Below are 24492 nucleotides of genomic sequence, written 5' to 3'. Positions count from 1 at the left end.
AGAGAAGACTCTTCTTGAAAAATAGGAAGAGGACGAGCAAGAGGAGAAACCTCTTGATCGGGAGTAGAAGTTTCCTGCAAGATAGTGTTAGAACCATAAAAAGGGGTATACTCATGAAAGGTGACATCAAGAGAGTGATACATGTGTTTCTCTATAGGATTATAACATCGGTAGCCTTTTGACATTGAAGAGTATCCTAAAAAGATACATTTAATGGCCTTGTCATCAAGTTTAGTACAAGAAGGGCTACGATTCTGAACAAAACATGTACATCCAAACACCCGAGACATGATGGAAAAAAGAATAGTATCAGGCTGATGCACTTGTAAGGGGTTTACCATTTAATACTCTATTAGGGGTATGATTAATGAGAAAAGTAGCTGTAAGAACCGCCATGTGCCAGTATGACTTTGGCACATTCATACCACTTAAAAGACATTGAACAACTGACATTAGTTGGTGGTTTTACGCTTGCCACACCATTCTGTTCAGGGGTATATGGATAAGTAAGTTGATGAAGAATACCCCGTTGGTTAAGTTGAGACTGAATTTCTTGGAAACGTATTCACGACCATTGTCAGACCTAATATTCCTAACAACAGTTTTATATTGAGTTTTGATCATTTGGAGGAATTGAGTGAACAAGGGAAAAACTTCAGATTTCTTTTTAAGTAAATATACCCATATGCAGCGGGAATAATCATCAATGAATGTGACTTAATAACGATGCCTCGAAAAAGCAGTAACAGGAGAAGGACTAGACACATCAGAATGTATGAGATCAAACATAGTAGGTGCGCGATGCATATGAGAGATATAAGTAGTTCTAGTATGTTTAGAAAGCTCACAAATCTCACATCGAAACTTATTATCTTTACAAGCCGTTGGTAATGAAGGGAAAAACAGACATAAATACTGAAAGTTTACATGCCCATGGCGAGCATGCCAAAATTTAAATTTTGAAAAGAAAAATCATAAGATCTAGAAACTGGAAGAACAGAGGCTTGAAGCAAGTGGAGGAGGTGTCGGTGGAGGATCCCTAAAGTAGTAGACGCCATCGTGTTCATATCCTCTGCCAAAAATTCTCTTCAAAAAACACAGTTGTGAGGAAAGAAAATCACTGTATAGTTTAGTGATTTGGCAAGTTTGCTAACAGATAGAAGATTAAATGCAAAGTTAGGAACATGAAGAACAGATGGCAAAATAATATCAGGGGATAGATGAACATCTCCTTTACTACGAATAATGGTGGTTGACTTATCGACTAGACTAACAGCTTGATTAACAGGGGTAACGGGAGTAGAAAATTATGACAACTCACTAGTCATGTGATCATTGCTCTGAAATCCAGTACCGAAGTAGGTTTTCCCGCTTTAACATGAAAAGCAGAAGGAGTACATGTAGCTATAGTAGCCGTGGGAATAGAAGAACCAGCCGTGGTAGATAAAGCTCCAAACTGCTCCTCATAACCAATTTGGGACTGTAACTGATTGAAGTCCTGAAAAGGTGGTCTTGGAGGAGTTGAACAGGAGGGACAACAATCTGTGAAGTAGTATACCCACCAATAGTATCAACTATTGTGGCAGTGCGGCCACGGCCAGAAGGACGATTGCGAGAAAATTTCTGCTTCAACAATCCTTTACATGACCTGCGGCTCCACAATGTTGACAAATAACCTTTCCCTCTGAAAGTCTAGAATTTGCAGCAAGAGCCATCTAATTAACTGGAGTCTCTGGTAAAGCTACTGGCTGAGAGATTTGACGTCTATGCTCCTCATGGTCAACAGTAGCTAAGGCATCGTATAAATCTGGCATAGGAGAGGTGTTTATGATCTGAGTTCTAAGAGCATCATACTCAGATCGTAAACCCATAAAAAACTGGTAGGTATGTTGGCGGTCAAGTTTGTTGACCAAAAGAGTTGCAACTTCTTCAGAGAAATCGGAGAGAGGTTCATATTGTGCTAATTCTTCTGACCTAGACTGGAGGTACCCAAAATACTCTGATACTGACAGCTTGAGTGTTTCCTGAGATACATGAGCAATCTCTTGATAGAGTTCAAAGATACTAGCGTCATTGTGGGAATGGGCATACATCTTGTTAAGGGCTTACCACAGATGAAAAACGGAAGTGTGAAACGTGAACATATTATAGATATGAGTTGAAGAACCAACCCAGAATGGTGCACCTGTCCATGTCCCATGCAATATATTTTGTATCCGTCTCTCCCAGTTCCTTGACTAGACCCAAAATTCAACCAGTTTTGCCTTTCCCTCCAATATAGAGTTGAAGAGAACGGGACCAACATATGAAGTTGCGCCCATTCAAGAGCACACTAGTAACCCGTTGTGCCGGAGTATGATGTGCCGAAGATAAAGTATGCTGGACCGAGGATAAAGTGTCCTTTGGTTACTAGAATCAGTCATAGTACCAAAATAAGGCTAGTCCACATGTCAAAGCAGGAGGAAAGAGAAGAAAATAAGGCCGGAAAAATTGGCGCTTTCCTCCAAATATGCTGCAGAACAAACAACTGCAGCCCACAAAGAAAAAAAAAAACACCAAAAGGACCCTTAGGTCAAAAAAAACCTAAGGGAATTCTCCTAAAAAAGGAGTAAAAAACAGAGGGTTACCTGAGGGGTCTGGGGCAAGGGCTGGGAGGATATGGAGGTGCGCCGGAGGTGAGGCAAAATAAAGAGAGGGAGAGAGAAGGTGACGGCATTGGGGAGGAAGATGGGGACGCGAAGGTTTTTGTTTTGCTCTGATACCAAAAAGAAGTTTTTGGTTTTGGCGTACTCAAACTGAGAGCCAAGAGCTATATTTATATACAAGAATAGGGTGCAAAGAAAGGAAACCAAATCAAAGAAAAACATGAAATATGCGGAAATCTAGGTGATCCCATGATTACGGGGATCTTATCTACGTGATCCCATGATAATAGGGATCTTACATAAAACACTTAATAAAAGGCTGAAAATAGAGTAATAGGCCAGTGGCCTAGCGGTACCAAGCCCCTTCTTCTCAAAGAGAGGTCAGGGATTCGAGCCTCCGTGGAGGCATGTGTGTGTGAGTACCCAACTAGGAAAAAAAAAAAAAAAAAGGCTGAAAACAGCTAATAAAAATAAAAACTCTTATTTGGCTGATCTCACCGTTTCCTAGATTTGGCTATCACTCAGTGGAACCGGTTCCAAAACTCTTAAACCGGTTCGAACGTTCCATTAGCCAAAATATTAAAATCATTAGTTTCCCAAAAAACTTCACGTTATCAACACGTGATCAGACTCCACAGAAAAACACAACACAATACTCACACATGACTTCTGCCACTCACACTCTAGACAATGCAATGTGAGTTAAAATCAAGGAACTGTGCTAATACATGCTTCCAAAATGGGCAGCCAGCAAGAATGACTTTCATATAGACATTTTGACAAACGCATAGCATGCTAGCACATAACTAAGACAATTGTACATGTTGAATCCAATTATAACATCAAGATAGAACAATTCATCCATTTACATAATTTCCAGCACTTAAATATAACTTTCAGCACTTTAAATATAATTGCCAGCACCTATACATAACCTAAATGGGATTTTCCACAATTAATCTAAATTTTCAGCAATAAATCTTAATTTCCAGAATTTCCAGCAACTAATATATATAATTTCGAGCATGGATTTATAAGTTTAAGCACTTAAACATCAACATGTATACATTTATATATGTCTACACTAGAATTTACAACATAAAAGTATACTAGTATACATATTAACTTATGAATCATGCTAGAACTCAAGTAGGAAAGCTAATACACCAACTACATCACAATTAACATGAATTACAAGCATGATAATAACCCCATCAGCATTGTGTGCTATAAATATGTCTACACTAGCATGCTAGATAAGGAGAAAACACACAATCACTTACAGAAACCAAGGAAACCTTATTAGTTAGACACCCCCTACCCCACTTAAGAGGAAAAAACCACAATTCAGCCCAACAAGAAGATGATCCAAATTGAAAATAAAAACCATAGGATTGTAGCTCTTGATGTGGTCTCCAATATTTCCTTATATGACTTTGTCTAAATCTCAAAGGAAGCTAATGATACATGGCCATGAAATTCCAGATTTAGAAAAGGAAAGTATATAGAGATGAAGGTGTCTGCTGTCTGCCGGAGGATGAGGCTGAAAATGCCTTATTTCTTCCTCTCTTCACTTATATACTAGATATACACAATTTCCCTAAAAGTCAAACAAGGGCCCCACCAAATTCCCTCAAATTACAAGCATGCCATGTAGGATAAGCATCTATAAACATATGCATATAATGTCGTACAACGGATCCACCATGCTATACATGTCTTCACATAAAATAAAATAAATGGTGTCGGGAATAATTCCCACACACACAATCCAACCTGGCCCCACCACGAACCCAAAGTGTAGGGAAATTATCTTAAACGCATTTCTAAGAGTCTGTGACTCTAAGAAAAGCCTAAAATAATCCCAAAAATCCCATTACACACATCCCCATCCCATTAAAATATGTAATGCACATGAATGAAACATGCGAGAAAAGGAAAAATAAAAACATGATCATTACACCAACATTATATAAGTAATAACAAATAAGCCCCTGATAGCAGTTACATGATGTTTTTCAAAGTCTCAATTGTTATGTGCAGCCTCTGTGACAATGGTTTATATTAGGAATGCATTGCTTTAGATATGAGCATATACTTCTTTAATAATTTATAGGTTCACGAGCATTTAACACCTTTGCAGTATGCCTATAGGCTTTGAAAACCCCCTAATGTTTATTTTAGGGGTGAACATAGACCTCCCCTCATTCATCCGTTAATGGAGTGATAAAAATACTAAAATGTCCTTCCTACAATTAAAATAAAAAATAGTAAAAAATTCAGTTAATGTAAAATGACTATTATGGCATTTATTAAACGACCCCGTTAGGAGAGGATGAGATTTATATAAAAAGGGTAAGGGCATTTTCGGAATCAAATAAGGGCATTTTCGGTATTTAATACAATTAACTAGTCATGTGCGAGAAACTTGGTTTGTTAACGGTACATTTCTAACCGTTGACTGTCGAAAAACCCTAGTTTACAATATTTTTAAATTTTTACGGCAGTTATATACCCAAAGTAAAAAAGGGGTGTTATTTGCTCAAAAAGTAAACCTTCTGGGTGTTTTAGATACTTTGCTCTAATTTATATTAATTGTTGTTGTGTCCAATGATTTTCTACTTCCTTGGCTTCTAGATATCAGGTGGCTGGAGACACACCATGGCACTGACATCTGATGGAAAACTATATGGTTGGGGATGGAACAAGGTCGATGATTTTAGTTTCTCTCTCTTTGCATCATTTTGTCTTTGCTGGTTTATTTGATTCTTTTATTTATTTGTTTTTTTAAAATATTTTTTTCAAAGGGCATATAGAATTAAATGATTTTTAGTGTTGATATTTGTTAAGGATTATTATTTTTAGTTGCTGGAGTATTAAGAAAATTTTCAGCAATAGCACATAAAGTATATTTTATATCATTGAAAACTCAAAGGATCAACTTGTCATTTCTTTTTCTTATTGGTGAATTTATTCATCTTAAAACTATAGCTGAGATTGATAAATTAGATATATAAGGTATACAGATAGCTAAACGCTATCTTAGCAGTAAAATTGTAAAATTGAGCTTCATCAGATTAAAAAATTAGTGGAGAAATAACAAATTTTAATATCTTTACATGTTTTGAAGAAAGACTTGAATTCAATTACTCCGCTCAACAATAGTATTTCTTTGCGATTCTGGTAGGAGGGTCTTAACTTCATTTTAACTAGATGTTCCTCTTATTTTAACTTGTGTTACATGGACTCTCCTAATCTCTTTAACATTCCCATGTTAAGACGACCTGACATTGGTATGGGTATGAGATATGTGTCCAACACAAGTTCCCAAATAGGGCACCTAGATCCTCTAATTTTGATGATGAAAGAAGAAGAAAAGTTCAAATTATTAGCAAGCAAGGGTTTCTACTTCTCAGATTGATGGAAATATTTTTCTTTCCGCCATATTCCATTTAATTTCAATTTATTTTTGTATATTTTTGTAAAGAATAATGGCATCATAACTTACACTATTATGTACCATATTATGGTTTTAAATGTGCAAGACATGTCCATGTATTTGTATCCTCTGTTACATGGACTCTTCAAAAGTAGTGAAGTACCCGTGTTGGACACATATCCCTCAGACATGGGTATGGGATATGTGTCCGACACTTTTGGTTGGACATGCACTTAAAAAGAATATCCAATCATTCAATTACATTATATTATTACTTTAAAATGAGTTAAATGTCTATATTGAACATTATATTAGATAAAAACAATACTTTACTCTAGAAAATAAAATAAAATAATTAATAAAATGAATATTTAGCCGTGTCCGTGTGTCCTTCCATTTGGAGATTTGACACATCCGACGCATGGATACATACCTGTGTCCGACACCTGTACCCGAGTTTATGTAATATAGTCTATATCTAAGTTTTGGACATATTTCAACTCGAGTCCACTTATCCAAAGGTTTGGAATTCAAGGAGTTTCGATACTTGGACGCATACCCACACCCAGTACATATATACAAGTCCATGTAATATATAGATCCTAAAAAATTTCATCTGTATAGAGTATTTCAGTCTTTGTGACCTTTGTTGGATGATCAACTTCAAGAAGTACCTATAGTCTATTTTCTGTCATTTCCTCTTCAATTGGCACTACCAATAGTTTCTTACAGTTCTATTCATTCCTGACTCATTCTTTTTTGTCTGCCAAATAGCCATCTAAACATCTACAATTTAGCCTTTCTTGTTGTTAAAAATGTTTTTTATTGCTCAACAATTTATACCAAACACTATAGCTGTGTTCTAATATTACCCTACCAATTTCATTAATAAATGTTCATCAACTATGCAATTTGTTCTACCTTAATTCTAGCAACCTCCCTTCTAATCTTTTTTCTCAATGAAATGTGAACCTACATATATAATGAAATTCTTAAGACAATCTTCATTTCTCCCCATCTGTATTGATAATCTTGTTAGATTGTTATTCAACTACGGTGCAACTAATGTTAAACAAAATTGATTTGATACCTTATCTCCAAACTTCTATTTTAGAAGAATTTACCCCAGATTTGCATCAATAGTTACTATCATCAGTAAATAAAAACTCTATAAGATAAATGCTCTAATTTGGTATTGTTGTAAAAGAAGAAGTTTTGGGTTGTGGCTTACTCAAACCAAGAGCCAAGATCTATAGTTATATACAAGAATAGGGTACGAAGAAAGGAAACCAAATCAAAGAAAGACAGAAAATATGCCAAAATCTACATGATCCCATGATTATGGGGATCTTATCTATAGGATCCCATGATTACGGGGATCTTATCTACGGGTTCCCATGATTATAGGGGTCTTACATAAAACACTTAATAAAAGACTAAAAACAGCTAATAACAATAAAAATAATAATAATAAAGATATTTCAACACTCCCCCTCAAGCTGGAGTGAAGGTATCAATCAAGCCCAGCTTGGTAATCAAGGAATGAAGCAAAGTTGGACCACAGATTTGGTGAGCACATCGGCTGACTACTTAGAGGAACGAACAAAGCACGGCTTGATAATTCCCGAACGAACCTTCTCTCTGATAAATGGATGTCCACTTCTATATGTTTAGTCCTCTTATGAAGAGCAAAATTTGAAGCAAGCATGATGGTTGACTTATTATCACAAAACAAATCTGAGGACTGTTTTTCTCCTAGTCCTAGCTCCTCCAAGAAATATCGAAGCCAGAGAATCTCACAAATACCCTGAGCCTTGGCACAATACTTAGTCTCTGCTGAAGATCTCGAAACTACAAGTTATTTCTTACTTTTTCAGGATATAAGATGGTCTTCATAAAAAGTACAGAAGCCAGATGTGGAACGTTTGTCAGTCTTGGACCCAGTATAGTCTGCATCACTAAAACAAGATAGCCTAACCTGCTTGCTAGAAGAATATAACAATCCAAGTCCAGGACAGGACTTACTATATCGAAGAAAATGATATATCGCATCCATATGAGCTGTACGAGGAGCATGCATAAATTGGCTTAAAACACTAACTGCAAAAGCCAAATCAGGATGGGTGGTGGTAAGACAAATCAATCTTCATACCAAGAGATGATACTGCGAGGGATCAGAAAGGAGATCTCTGGACTCAACCGAGATCTTCAGATTAGGATCTATAGGATTGGAAGCAGGTTTACACCCAAGCGTACTCGTGTCTTGAAGAAGATCCAAGACATACTTCCTTTGCGATAAAGAGATACCCTGCTTAGATTTAGCAACCTCAATTCCCAAGAAATATCTCAGCTGCCCAAGGTTTTTCACGTCAAAAGCTTTAACCAATTGAAGCTTTACTTGAGCAGTCCTATGGATGTCATTGCCAGTAATGATGATATCATCAACATAGACAACCAGAATGATACATCGACCATTGGAGGAAAGGTGGATAAAACATGTATGGTCAGAATGGCATCTAACAAACTCCATGGATAGAATTATATCACTGAAGCGGCTGAACCATGCTCTAGGAGATTGTTTTAATCCATACAAAGACTTCTGCAATCGACAGACCTTTCAAGCATACTCCCCCTCAGCCCGAAAACCGGGTGGAGGATCCATATAAATATTCTCAAGTAAATCACCGTTAAGGAAAGCATTCTTAGCATTAAGCTGATGAAGAGGCCAATTGTGAGAGGCAGTCAGGGAGACAAGCAACGAACTGAGGTCAATTTAGCCACTGGAGAGAAGGTATCATTAAAGTCTTTACCAGGAATCTAAGCAAACCTTTTGGCCACCAAACAGGCTTTATACCGATCAATAGAGCCATCAGCCAAATATTTAACACTGAATACCCATTTGCAACTATGATATTGTGGCCCGAATTGGTGCTGGGTCGCGTTGCGAACCACTTATAACCCGACGACCCGTTGGATGAGGTTTGTGTGGGCCAATTTTTGATCCCTTTTTTGCTCATGGGATGTGGACCCTAATTAGTCTTTTGTAGCCCTATATATAAGGGTGCTTAGGGTTTGGAGTGTGGTAAGAGAGACTATAAAATTCGTACAGAAATAGAGCGAAGGGCTGAAAACTTATAATCTCCGATTTGACACATAGTGAAAACTTTTGCCGGATCACAACCGTAGACGTAGGCTGTTGCTGAACCACGCATAAATCTTTGTGTTCTTTATGTGGTGTGTTTACTTTTCTGTTGTGATTCTTGATTCAACTTAGGTTTGTGCGTTTGTCATAATAGCAACCAACACTCTTTTCACCAGGAGGGAGAGATACAAGCTCCCATGTTTCATTATGCTGCAAAGCATCCATGTCTACCTTCATAGCAAACATCCAATTGGGATTCCGGAGAGCCTCAGACAACTTTCTGGGAATGGAAATGGAATCATGTTTGCCTAGAAAGGCTTGGTAAGACCCTGAAAGACCATTATAAGTTATATACTGCGACTGCGAAATAGGATGATCAGTACTACAAGCAAATCCAAATCGAGCAAGGGGTTTGCGGTCCCAAGTGGGATACCGAGACTTAGGAATAGGAATAAGGTCAGGGCAATGTAAAGGAGAGAGAGATGTACTTGAACTTGAATCTGAGGAGGATGAAGGCAGTGGAGGCAGAGCACGAGGGTGGCGTGAATAGACCTGCAAGGGGGGTGAGGAAACCACAAGAGAAGACTCTTCTTGACAAATAGGAAGAGGATGGGCAATAGGAGAAGCCTCTTGATCGAGAGTAGAAGTTTCTTGCAAGATAGTGTTAGAACCATAAAAAGGGGTATGCTCATGAAAGGTGACATCATGAGAGTGATATATGTGATCAAGAGAGTGATACATGTGTTTGTGTACTGGATGATAACACCGGTAACCTTTTGACATGGAAGAGTATCCTTAAAAGATACATTTAATGGCCTTGTCATCCAGTTTAGTACGAGAAGGGCTACGATTCTGAACAAAACATGTACATCCAAACACCTGAGGTATGATGGAAAAAAGAGTAATATTAGGTTGAAGCACTTGTAAGGGGGCCTTACCATTTAAAACTCTACTAGGGGTACAGTTAGTGAGAAAAGTAGGTGTAAGAACCGCCATGTGCTAGTACGACTTTGGTACATTCATACCACTTAAAAGACATCGAACAACTGACATTAGTTGGCTGTTTTTACGCTCTGCAACATCATTTTGTTCAGGGGTACATGGGCAAGTAAGTTGATGAAGAATACCCTGTTGGTTAAGTTGAGACCAAAACTCATTGGAAACATATTCACAACCATTGTCAGACCTAATATTTCTAACTACAGTTTTATATTTAGTTTTGATCATTTGGAGGAATTGAGTGAACAAGGGAAAAACTTCAGATTTCTTTTCAAGTAAATATACCCATGTGTAATGGGAATAATCATCAATGAATGTGACATAATAACAATGCCTCGAAAAAGCAGTAGCAGGAGAAGGACCCCACACATCAGAATGTATGAGATCATACATACAAGGTGCACGATGCATATGAGAAATATAACTAGTTCTAGTTTGTTTAGAAAGCTCACAAATCTCACATTGAAACTTATTATCCTTCCAAGCCGTTATTAATGAAGGGAAAAGTAGACATAAATACTGAAAGTTTACATGCCCAAGGTGAGCATGCCATAAACTTAAAGTCTGAAAAGAAAAATCGTAAGACTTGGAAACTGGAAGAGCAGAGGCTTGAAGCCTTGAAGCAAGTGGAGGAGATGTCGGTGGAGGATCCCTAAAGTAGTAGAGGCCATCGTGCTCATATCCCTAGCCAAAAATCCTCTTTGAGCACAGGTCCTTTAAAACACAGTAATGAGGAAAGAAAATCACTGCACAGTTTTGTGATTTGGCAAGTTTGCGAAATCACAAATATCACGGGATAGATGAACATCTCCTTCGCTACGAATAATGGTGGTTGACCCATCAGCTAGACTAACAGCCCGATAAACAGGGGTAACGAGAGTAGAAAATAATGATAACTCACCAGTCATGTGATCATTGGCTCTGGAATCCAGAACCCAAGTTGGTTTTCCCGCTTTCACATGATAAACAGAAGGAGTACCTGTAGCTATAGTAGTCGTTGGAGTAAAAGAGCCGACCCTGGTAGATAAGGCGCCGAACTGCTCCTGAAGATGACCAATCTGGACTGTAACTGTTTGAAGCCTTGAAAAGATGGTCTGGGAGGGGTTGAATCAGGAGGGACGACAATCAGTGGAGTAGCATACCTACCAATAGTATCGGCTACTGCGGCAGTGCGGCCACGGCTTGAAGATAAAATGTCATTTTGGCTACTAGAATCAATTATAGTACCAAAATAAGGCTGGTCCACACATCGAAGAGGGAGGAAAGAGAAAAATAAAGCCGGAAAAATCGGCGCTTTCCTCTATATCTGTTGCCGAACAAACACAGACAACCCACAAATTTAAAAAAAAAAAAACAGAAGGACCCTTAGATCATGAAAAAAACCTTAGGGAATTTTCCTAAAAAAGGAGTAAAAAACAGAGGGTTATCTGAGGGGTCTAGCGCAAGGGCTAGGAGGAGATGGAGGTGCGTCGGAGGTGAGGGAAAATGGAGAGAGGGAGAGTGAAGGTGGCGGCATTGGGGAGGCGAAGATTTTTGTTTTGCTCTGATACCAAAAAGAAAAAGTTTTGGGTTTTGGCTTACTCAAACCGAGCGCCAAGATCTATATTTATATACAAGAATAGGGTACAAAGAACGGAAACCAAATCAAAGAAAGACAGAAAATATGCCAAAATCTACGTGATCCCATGATTACGGGGATCTTATTTACGGGATCCCATGATTACGGGGATCTTATCTACGTGATCCCATGATTATAGGGATCTTCTATAAAGCACCTAATAAAAGGCTAAAAACAGCTAATAAATAATAATAATAATAAAGATTTCAACAGTTGTAAAAAATAAAATATAAATGAAGAGAGAAATAAAACAACAAGAACACAGAGATATTTAGTGGTTAAGCCACTAGGACCTACATCCAAGGCACAAAGAGCCCAAAGGGCTTCATCACTAAAGCAATATTCTCTCTTAATCTGTGAAGTACACATGGCTCACACTTACTTTTTGAGACGTGGGAAAGATAGATAAATTATGATTTTTTTTTCTATTTATTATTATAATTATTTTAGGGATCTTTTAATTTAGGATATTTCGATAATAAGTATTTTAGGGTTTTATTCAGGGTAGAGGATTTGATTATGGTTTTCCTTGATGTCTATTTATATGTGGGTTAAGAACATTGTCAAGGCACCTTTTTATGATTGATTATTGAATATTTGAGATTAGGTGATTTCTTCTCCCTCATTCTTCTTCTCTGTCTCCCAATCTCTTTCTTGTTCTCTTTGAAATTGTGACTTGGAAGCGCCCCTACCTCCTCCTGCATCAACTACTCTCAAAGATACTAAACTAACTGATACTATATTGGCAAAACAAATAGTGATAACATAAATACCAATAAAAGAGTAATAGTAACCCACATGTAAGTCTAATTCTTACTTTCTTCAAAAACCAATGAATTATTCAATATTCCAACAACTAATAGAGAATTTTATAGATTTGATTATGTTTTTTTTTTTTTTTAGGAAAAAAATATTCTCAGGGATTGAAGTAGAGAGTACACTTATAGTCCAGTAGACTTACACCTTATTTCATTGGAGCCTGATTCTCTAATGTGCATAATAAGGAGGCTTAAATCAGGACCTAGAGGATTGAATTAGAGATACTGATTGTTATGCTTGATTGGTCCTTTTCAGTTAATTTAATTCATTTTGCCTTTATCTGCTCTAGCTAAAATTTATGTTTTGTTTTTTTTTTTTTTTTTTTTTTTTCTTTTTGTCATAAAACTTGCATGTTGCTTTGGTTTAAACCTCTCTCTTTCATGTGCAGTTTGGACAGGTTGGCATTGGTGATAATGTTGATCATAGCTCTCCTGTGCAAGTTAAATTTCCCGACGACCAGGCACATTCTTGTTCCTGTAGCTTAACAAATTGGTTGACACGGTTCATTATCATATCTTTTCCTTGTCTGATTATACTCTTTTACTTGCAATGTTTTCTTTAAAAAAATGGCAGAAAGTGGTCCAGATCTCATGTGGATGGAGGCACACACTTGCTGTTAGTGAAAGAAATAATGTATTTTCTTGGGGAAGAGGTACAAACGGACAGCTCGGGAATGGGGAATCTGTTGACAGGTAATAGATTTAACAACTGGACCATTATTTGAATTCCAAGGGTTATTTATTTATTTATTTTTATTATTAATGTAATTAACACTAGATTGGGACGTACCCATAATGGCTAGATCATGAATTTGAGTGGACTAGATATATTAGGTTTATGTACCTCTGGTTATGAATAGTATTACAATAACAAACAAAATATTTTCCCAACTATTGGGGTTACGCATAATTCTGTGTCTATATATTATTGTACCAGTTGAAATTATATTTTAGGTTTTGGAGGATAGGGTTTGAGAAGAAAAGAGGAGAATAGAGAATTTAAGAAAGGGTTGTCGTATGCCATTGACATCTCTACTCCTATGTATTATATTAGTCAAAAATATAAGTTAATTGTGAGAATATTTCCACATATTCCAACGCTCCCCCTCAAGTTTGTGCATAGATATATCTTTTGCCCAACTTGCCTAAAATAGAATGGAGCCTACACTAGAATGGAAAGAATTACAACCCAAACCCGTGGTGAATACACCTACCAATTGTTCTTCTTACTTCACAAAAGGCATACAAATCACTCCATTGTTCAACTTTTCCTTGATAAGTGCATGTCAATCTCAATATGATTCATTCGATCATGTTGAAAACACTAATGGCTGCTTTATTGTCACTATTAAGTCTCTTAGGACCATCATCCCTGATACCCAAATCACTCATCAAGGTCTGAATCCACATGAGTTTACATACCCCATGAGCCACAAACTTGTATTCTGCTTCTGCACTAGACCGAGCCACTACTGATTGTTTCTTGCTCCTCCAAGTAACGAAACTTTCCTCCTATAAAGCTGCAATAACTTGTGGACTGTCTATCCTTAATTGTGTCTGCTCAATCCGCATCTGTAAAATTCTCTTACTTGAAATGTCCATGACTGGATAATAAAATCCCTTTGCTAGGAGCAGCAGGCTTCAAATATCCCATAATGCAATATACAGTCTCTAAATGAGTGTTGCAGGCGCCGTGCGTAAATTGGCTAGTAACACCCACCGTTTATGCTATGTATGGTCTAGTGTGAGATAGAAGATATATAAGTTTCCCAACCAATCTCTGATACCTCATCTTGTCCACTTTTTCTTCCTCACCATTTCAAAGACGATGATTCATCTCAATAGGAGAGTTTTCCAGTTTACAATCTAACATACCTATCTCTTCTAGAAGGTTAAGAATATATTTCCTTTGAGAGATAAAGATGTCCTTTTCTGATCCTGCAACCTCTATCCCAACAAAATGTCTTTAAATTTCCCAAGTCTTTGATCTCAAATTCCTAGGGCAAGCGAACTTTTAACTTGGACACCTCCTCAACATCATTTCCGGTCACCACAATGCCATCCACATAAACAATAAGAACAATGATCTTGCCCTTAGTTTGCTTTATGAACATGGTATGATCAACTTTATTTTACTTGTACCCAAGCTCAGATGGCCCTGTAAAATCTGTCAAACCAAGCTCTCAAATACAAGCCATGAAGTGCCTTCTTTTAATTTGCATATGTTCCTTTCAGTAGCCATAGAAGAGAAGCCTGGTGGAACCTCCATAAAGTCTTCCTCGAGATCTTCATGGAGAAATGCATTCTTCACATCTAGTTGTTAAAAGCTCCACCCTAAATTGGCTGCACATGACAAAAGCACTCGCGCGCGCCGGGCGCGGGGGGGGGGGGGGGGGGGTTTGGGGGTTATGAGCTTTTTTTCTTTCTTTGATCAATATAATGTGATAAGGATAATGACTGTTTGAAGAAGCTTACAATCACTCATAAGTACTTAGTGCATTTATAAGGAAAACCCTCTCAATAGGGAAAAATTTTGGTTCTTGGTCTCAGCCAATAAAGTCTCCACTAGTTGTATGCAAGTAGTTACGCACCTTTGTACAAGATGAAACACTAGCTTTTACAATCTCTACACACACACTAGCACCACTAAGTGCACTCTGCACTCCTCTGCTTGGACCCTGCAAGCTCTTACAACTCACCAAATACATATAAAAAGACGTATTACAAAAATACTCAAGCTATTACACAAGATAGGAGTGATACACAAGCTTAAAGTATCAACCACAACAACTGTTCTTATTCTACAACAACTAGGGTTTGAAGGGTAAATATGGAATTTCGTGTACCTTCAAACTCAGATATGAATTCCAAAATTTTATATCTCCAGTACAAACATGCTCAGATAATAATCATAATGAGTATAGCATGTATGAACAATCATAGCAATGATATAGGCTCAATTCTGCAGAACCTTCAAAAACTAGGGTTTCGCAATGTCAAATTTTGTGTTGACCTTAATTTTGTGCAAACCTTAACTTCAACAACCTTGATTCAACTATTAAATCTTGCTCAGACGATAATATTGCAACTTATAGCAAGATATAGTGAAAATAAGTTCAGATCAACAAGCTAAACCAGTAAAATAGGCTAAAACACATTACTAAGACATCAAAATCAAATTCAGCTATAAGATGGTCACAAACATGCTTTCTGCAGATTTAAAGTAGTAAGTTACACTTGCCATAACCTTGTCTTGGCACCACAGCTTGCTCATACCAAATTCAGACCTCCAAACCAGCTTCTGCACCAGCAAAATCACAACAACAGGCCTCTATTTCGTTTGCTACTCTTGTGTTCACTCTGATTGTATTTTTGAGCTCAAATCAAGCTTTGATCATTATAAACAATCTCAAAAATCTTTGTTCATATATAGCTCTTTGGTCTCACACAATGTAGCTTGCCTTAGGGTTTGTCAAGAAGGCTTAAACCCTAAACAATACTATAAAAGTATATATATAGTAGCCCTTGAATACAAATCCTATCTCAAAGAGGAAATATATCTGGAACCAATATCCAATCATTGGCCACGAAATAATATGTAATTCTCTCTGTGAATGAACCATAATACCCCTGCGACCTTTACAGAATTTGTCTTCTTGCAAGCAAGCTAATTGACAGCTTGTGTGTGTATATGTATATGAATATATATCAAGCTTAATTATTAAGCAATGAATAACAACCTGCATCTTCTCACACTATGACCACAAGACACGTGTCACAAGAATGCTCAGTCTTGGTAGTGATCTAACTCTCCCCATTTACCACGTAGAGTGTGGTAATATGTAGCAAGAGTTTGGTCTTCCTGCTTGAATCTTGAAATCTGTTGTTGGAGTTTATACAGGTTTGCAAAATTACCGACCGAGGAATATGTCTTTTCCACAGCTGCCCATAACTCTTTAGTTGTTTTCACAAACAGAAACCCTTTGCTGATCTGTGTCTGCATTGACTGCAACAACCACGTCATAACTAGTGCATTATTTGCACTCCACTCTTTGAATTTAGGATCACTTTTGAAGGGATACATGACAGTCCCTTCGATATAGTCGATCATCCTACGACCAATGATATGCATACGAGCAAATTGAGCTCGCTCCATATAGTTTGTGTCATCCAGCCTAACAGTCGTAATACAAAAGCCTGGGTGGTGATCACTACTACCTCCCAATACTGGAGTTAAACTAAGAGAAGACCTAGCTTTTTTTGTAGTCTCCTCTGAGCCAGACATTTTATCAAACAATTTCTGGGTATGCAATCCTCATAAACAAAAGTAGCAACAAAATACGTAGAGAACCACCTCTCTAACACACAAACTTCAATTAGTAAGATTACCGTCTTCTGATATGCATAAAAATGCAACCGCACAAACCCTAGAAAGCAATAAAGTAGACCATATCAAAATCGCGAACGACGAAGAAAAAGCCGTTGTTGCAGAACCCCGCGAAGACAAAAAAAAACCAATCGAGACTGCCTTGCAAACAAATCCCATCTTGAATCTCTTCAATACCCTTCACACTAACTAGGATTTACACAACTTGCCCTAGGGTTTCAACTACACACCTAGAGCTTTACAAACCATGCTCTGATACTATGTTGACTTTAAGATATAATCAAATCAAGAGTAAGTGATAAAGAAGAAGAAGAAAAAGAGTTGAAAGCAGATGAGAGAAAGAGAGAGAGATGGGGAAAAAGGGAAAGAATGAAAGAATACTTTTAACCTTACACCACATTCTATTTATAATAACAAGTTTTAGAAATTACACATAAGCCCCAACATTATACAAGTAATAACAAATAAGCCCCTGTAAACTATTCATGGTCCAACTCGAGGGGAGTATTGAAGATTTGATGGAGGAATCAGTGGAGGAAAATCTTCTAGTAATTTATGTTGTTTCCTATTATTGAAGATTTACTGTTACTAGATGAATCAATGGAGAAAAATCCTCCTTGTTTCCTAATTTATTTCTCTTTCCATTTTCATAATTTATTCTCTCATATAAAGGAGCCTCCACTATTGTATTGTGTATGAGTTGAGAGAGCATTATAAAAGTGATGTAGCCCTTTGGTCTCTTTTTGCCATGGACGTTGGCCCTAGTGGCAGAACCACGTATTTCCAACCTTGTTTTTCTCTTTCCTTCCTCTTTGACGTGTGGACCAGCCTTATTTTGGTACTATGAGTGATTCTAGTCGCCAAAAGGACACTTTATCTTCAGCATAGCATACATCAGCGCAGTGGGTTACTAGTGTGCTCTTAAATGAGCGCAACTTCGTATCTTGGTCTCGTTCTCTTCAACTCTATATTGGAGGGAAAGGGAAAACTGGTTGGCTTTTGGGTCTCGTCAAGGAACCGGAAAAGACGGATATACTAAATATATTGCATGGGACACCGATAGATGCACCATTCTGGGTTGGATCTTCAACTCAATGGAGGAGCGTATCCTATGAAGCATGGCCACGTGTCATAGGGATGCCGTACTAGTGTCGGACACCACGCATGTCCCTGCCTCGGACACGTGTCTGACACTCTTTCACTGTGTCCTATTTTTTTATTCATTTTTTCAAGTCGGACACACCAGCCAAGACACGCCGAGACACCGGAGGACACCGTAGTTCAGATTCTTCTTTAAAAGAAAGAGAGTGAAGATATTTGTGTGTGTGGATTGATTGAAGGCAACAAACTAAATGCAGCTCTAGATCTAGAGATGTAGGGGATGAGAGAGAAACTGGAAGAAAGAGGGGAAACCAACAAAGAGGTAATGAAGAACTTGATGATCATGGTTTGGTTGGTGTGGATTGATCGATCGAACGAAGACAGAATGAAAGAAAAAATCTCTTTTAATTGTTTTGAGTGAACATTTGTTTGCATATTCATTCAGATATTCTAAAATAGATTCGTAAATGAAAGACATGGGAGATCGAAAGTTAAGAGACTGAGAAGATTGCCTTTGGCTAGAGGAGAGGGAAGATGATTAGTCAAACGTGAGAAGACTGGGGAGATAAGATTGTAATCTTATCTATTTTTCAATGTGTTTGGTTACAAAGTTAAAACTATTCTAGTATTGATAAAAATTCCAGAATTGGATACAAAAATATGCTACATATTTATTACTTGAATTTTAATAAAATTTGGATTGGACTTAATTTAAATGGGTTATGTCTATTAATGTTAAATTAAAAATTAAGAGAAATTAAAATTTTATATATAATAAAAATATATATTATTATATTGCCGTATCCTTGCCGTGTCCGTGTCTTATTCCAAATTTGCCGCATTATCGTGTCTGTGTCGTATCGCACCCGTGTTCGTGTCCGTGCTTCACAGAGCGTATCTATAATATGTTCATGTTTCACACTTCTGTTTTTCATCTATGGCAAGCCCCTAACAAGATGTATGCCCACTCCCGCAATGATGCTCATATCTTTGAACTTTATCAGGAGATTGCTTGTGCATCTCAAGAGACACTCAAGCTGTCAGTATCAGAGTATTTTGGGTACCTCCTGTTTGGGTGGGAAGAATTAGCACAATATTAACCTCTTTCCGATTTCTCTAAAGAATCTGCAACTCTTTTGGTCAAGAGACTGGACCGCTAGCATACCTACCAGTTTTTGATGGGTTTACGATCTGAGTATGATGCTCTTAGAACTCAGATCATAAACACCTCTCCTATGCCTGATTTATATGTTGTTTTCGCTACTGTTGACAATTAGGAGCATAGACGTCAAATCTCTCAGCCAGTAGCTTTACTAGAGACTCCAGTTGATCAGATGGCTCTTGCTACTAATTCTAGACTTTCAGTGGGAAAGGTTATTTGTCAATATTGTGGAGCCACGGGTCATGTAAAGGATCGCTGATTTAAGCTTCCTTCCAAGCTAAAGTAGAAATTTTCTCGCAATCATCACCATGGCCGCACTGTCACAGTACCCGATACAATGGGTGGGTATACTACTCCACAGATTGTTATCCCTTCTTCTTCGACTCCTTCTAGACCATCTTTTAAGGACTTCAATTAGTTACAATCCCAAATTGGTCAGCTTCAAGAGCAGTTCGAAGCTTTATCAGCTTTATCTACCAAGGCTGGCTCTTTTACTCCCTGGCTACTATAGCTACAGGTACCTGTAACGACCCACTCCACCACATGGTATGATTTGTAACGACCCACTCTACCACATAGTATGATATTGTCCGCTTTGGGCCTGAGCCCGTACGGTTTTGCTCTTGGGTTTTACTCCGAAAGGCCTCATATCAATTGGAGTGACACACCTACATATAAGCACTTCACCTTTCCCTTACCCAAGCGATGTGGGATTGTGTACCTGTAGCTCACCAGTGTGGTAGCATGCAAGTGTTTCGCACCCGCCCACGGCACACCCGCCCACAGGGTCATCACAATCCACCCCCCTTGGAGGCCTGACGTCCCCGTCGGCACACTTCCGGCTGGGTCAGGTTCTGATACTATTTGTAACGACTCATTCCACCACATGGTATGATTTGTAAAGACCCACTCCACCACATGGTATGATATTGTCCACTTTGGATCTGAACCCGCACGGTTTTGCTCTTGGGTTTTACTCCAAAAGGCCTCATACCAATTGGAGTGACACACTTACATATAAGCACTTCATCTTTCCCTTACCCAGGTAATGTGGGATTGTGCACCCGTAGCTCGCCAGTGTGGTAGCCTACCAGTGTCTCGTACCTGCCCACGGCACACCCGCTCATAGGGTCATCGCAATCCACCTTTTGCTTTTCATGTTAAAGCTGGAAAACCTACTTGGGTTCTGGATTCCGAAGCCAATTATCACATGGCTGGTGAGTTGTCATTATTTTTTGTGGGAAAATACGATTCTTTCCTTGTATAAGGAAATCGTGTACAGGCTGTTAATAGCTAGGGATTTATTAGTTATTATAATCCCTGATTTTTAGGGATCGGTTGTTTAATTGATTTGATTACCAATTTCAGTAATTTTCAGTAATTTTGTCATGGTATCAGAGCTCTAGGCTCGTTTTCTGGATAATCGTCTTCTCTTGGCCTTCTTTGCTAGTCCTTTTCTTCGTGTTCTTGTTCTGTGAAAATCCAGTGTTATCAAACTTGTGGATTCCACCTCTCTCTCTCTAAACCATGTCAGCATCTACCGAAACCAGCAACACTTTAGAAATCCCTATAACTGGAAGCAACGGATCTGTCCCAATAGGAGAATTGTAGAATATCCAGGCGGCGTACAAGTTGAACGGGAAAAATTATCTGAAGTGGTCTCAAATGGTCCACGCGTTTTTGAAGGGAAGAGGGAAACTGAGCCACTTGCTTGGTAATAGTCCGAGCCACTTGCTTGGTAATAGTCCAAAGGAGGAGGATCCTAAGTTTGATGTTTGGGATGAACAAGACTCTATGGTTATGTCCTGGTTATGGAACTCTATGTTACCAGAAATCGGTGACACTTGTATGTTTTTTACCACGGCCAAGGAGATATGGGAAGCAGTCAAGCAGACCTATTCCAAAGTACGTGATGCTGTACAGATCTATGAGATCAAGACCAAAATCTCCGCTACCAAACAAGGTAATTGGTCAGTCACTGAATATTCCAACCTCTTAAAGGGTCTATTGCAGGAGATGGATCACTATCAGTGCATTCAGATGAAGTGCAGTGAAGATGTAGCTATCCTTAAGAGGTTTGTTGAAAAGCACAGAATTTATGATTTTCTTGCAGGTTTAAACATCAAATTTGATGTTGTAAGAGTGCAAATACTTGGAAAAGAAGATTTGCCAACCTTAAATGAGGCAATTGCAATTGTTCTTGCTGAGGAAGGAAGAAGGGGTGTCATGATTGAAACTCACACAGTAGAGAGTTCGGCCTTGGTGTCAAAAAACACAGCTGTGAAGAATTATGGCTCTAAATAGCGTTTTGGAGAAGGCAATAGGCAAGCAGATATGTTAAGACCATTCAACAAGGATTCTCTGTGGTGTACATACTGCAAAAAGTCCCGCCATACTAAGGAGAAGTGTTGGAAGCTCCATGGCAAGCCTCAAACTGTGAACAAAGCCTGGTCAGAAAAGAGTGGACAGCCAAGAGGACAGGGACAGGGACAGGCACATGTGGCAACCACACAATCAAACAATGAAGACAATCTTTCAATCCCATCTGCCGAATTCAACAAAGAAGAGATAGAGAAACTAAGGAGCCTATTGGGAACGTTGGAGAAACCGTCTACAACCGGTACTTGTTCTTTGGTGTTCTCAGGTATTTCCTCTCCTTCCCCCTCTTCTCATTTTTTTAGTGCTTCGGATACAGTCTCCTCAAGCTCCTGGGTCATTGACTCAGGAGCTACAGATCACATGACCCATTCCTCAAAAAAAATTTATTTCATATACCCCTTATCCTAGCAATAGGAAAATAATAATAGCTGATGGATTAGTGACAATCGTGGCTGGTCAAGGAGATGTTTTTTTGAATGACCACCTTACACTTAAGAATGTCCTCCATGTCCCAAAACTATGCACCAATCTTATGTCAATCCAGAAACTCACTACAGATTCTAATTGCAGTGTGACGTTTTATCCTCTCCGTTGTATATTTCAGGAATAGGGAACGAAGAGGATGATTGGACATGCTAGGGAGAGGGATGGTCTATACTACCTTGAAGAATCAAATGGACAAAATAGAGTTGAGAGTTTGTCACCATTATCATTTCTTTCCGAGTCATTCAAATCCAATAAAGACAAGATATGGCTTCAACACCTTCGTCTTGGTCACCCATCATATAGTGTTCTCAAAATAATGTTTCCTTCATTATTCAAAAGTTTATCCATTGAAAATTTTCATTGCGATGTATGTGAACTTGAAAAGCACAAACGTACTTCTTTTCAAATCAGCAATAAAAGAACTTCTGTTTCATTTACCTTGATTCACAGTGACATTTGGGGACCTTCCACTGTTGCTAATGTTTCGAAGGCAAGGTGGTTTGTCTCATTTATTGATGATTGCACTTGTGTGTCTTGGATTTTTCTAGTTAAAAAATAAATCGGATGTGAGTTCTGTGTTTCCAACTTTTTTCAATATGGTCAAAACTCAGTTTGGGTTGGGATAAAGAGATTCCGATCTGACAATGCTAAGGACTACTTTAATCAAATTCTCTCTCCGTATTTCCAAAAACAAGGCATAATACATGAATCCTCTTGTGTTAGCACACCTCAACAAAATGGGGTGGCCGAATGAAAGAACGACCACCTTCTCGCTATTACAAGAGCTTTCTCGTTCCAAAACAATACTGGGGGGAGGCTGTTTTAACCGTTGCTCATCTCATCAATCGGCTTCCTACAAGAGTCCTTGGTTTTAAAAGTCCAATGCAGGTCCTTACATAGTTCTTTCCCAATTTTAACGCATCTAAGAATCTTGTTCCAAAGATATTTGGTTGTGTTGCCTTTGTTCATGTGCATTCTCAAAACAGGGGAAAACTTGATCCTCGAGCTCTCAAATGTGTCTTTCTTGGCTATTCCTCCACCCAAAAGGGCTACAAATGCTATCATCCTCCGACAAGGAGATTTTATGTGTCTGCTGATACTTTTGTCGATCAAGATCAGTACTTTAACGGTCCTTATCTTTAGGGGGAGACATCTTTCATAGAAGATAAGGACAAGGATCTTTTTCTCCTTGAGTTTCTAGCCCCTATCTCTCATCAATCTGAGTCAAACATACTCCCAAACATTCAGTCTGAGCCAAACACACGGTCAGAAGCCGAGCCTCATACACCCAAATCACAAGGAGTGTTACATGGGAAGCAAACTCAAGACTCTACTCGTCCATTGCAGATTTACTCAAGGAAAAGAGCACCAATCTCTCAACTTGTGCAAGTTCAATCACCCAAATCTGCTCCTGGTAATGTCGAGGTAATTACTCAACCCAATGATAACACTAATGAAACCTTTGAACAAAATGATTATAATGTCCCTGTTGCAATTCGAAAAGGAACTAGAACTTGTACCAAACACCCTCTTTATCTGTTCATGTCATATATGAATCTTTCTCATTACCACAGGGCCTTTCTTACTAGCCTAAATACAGTCCCTATTCCCAAAACTTTATCCGATGCATTAGGAAATGAGAATTGGGAAAATACTATAAAGGTTGAGATGGAAGCACTTGAGAAAAACAAGACTTGGGACTTAGTGAGACTGCCTAGAGCAAAGAAGCCGGTTGGGTGTAAATGGGTGTTCACAACCAAATACAACTCCGATGGCCCTTTGGAAAGGTATAAGGCAAGATTAGTTGCCAAAGGGTATACACAAACCTACGGCATAGATTATCTTGAGACTTTTGCTCCAGTTGCTAAGATGAATACTGTGAGAATCCTGTTATCAGTGGCTGCAAATTTTGGCTGGAGATTACAGCAATTTGATGTCAAGAACGCCTTCTTACATGGCAATCTTAAGGAGGAGATCTATATAGAGATTTCGCTTGGGTTTGGCTCAAATGAAAAGGAAGGAATGGTATGTAAGCTTAAAAAAGCTTTGTATGAACTGAAACAATCCCTAAGAGCTTGGTTTGGGAGATTTACCAAAGTGATGGTGAGTATAGGATATAAGCAAAGTCAAGGTGATCATACATTGTTTGTAAAGCACTCAGCATCAGGGGGAGTGACAGTATTGTTGGTCTATATGGATGACATCATAGTAACAGGAGATGACTTGGAAGGAATGGAGAGCTTGAAGAAACAGTTAGTGAAGGAATTCGAGATCAAAGAGCTAGGAAAACTGAAGTACTTTCTTGGTATTGAAGTA

At 38.3% G+C, this 24492-nt stretch overlaps 1 protein-coding gene across 4 annotated transcripts in view; it reads left to right on the top strand.

Moving 5' to 3' along the window:
• The window catches only part of LOC132267344 (ultraviolet-B receptor UVR8), a 114463-nt gene that overhangs the window by 79276 nt on the left and 10695 nt on the right, over positions 1–24492 (top strand). For all 4 annotated transcript variants that reach the window (XM_059768501.1, XM_059768499.1, XM_059768498.1 and 1 more), the window contains 3 exons: positions 5283–5354; positions 13051–13122; positions 13236–13354. In XM_059768501.1, coding sequence (XP_059624484.1) covers positions 5283–5354; positions 13051–13122; positions 13236–13354 — 263 coding nt within the window. The remainder of the gene's footprint in view (positions 1–5282; positions 5355–13050; positions 13123–13235; positions 13355–24492) is intronic.

The sequence above is a fragment of the Cornus florida genome, unplaced genomic scaffold (assembly GCF_030987335.1).
Source record: "Cornus florida cultivar Cherokee Brave unplaced genomic scaffold, ASM3098733v1 CherokeeBrave_3.0.0_Hap2_Chr07, whole genome shotgun sequence".
In the NCBI taxonomy this organism is placed as follows: domain Eukaryota; kingdom Viridiplantae; phylum Streptophyta; class Magnoliopsida; order Cornales; family Cornaceae; genus Cornus; species Cornus florida.
The sequence above is the reverse complement of the archived record's forward strand: the minus strand, read 5'-3'. Positions and strand labels throughout refer to the sequence as shown.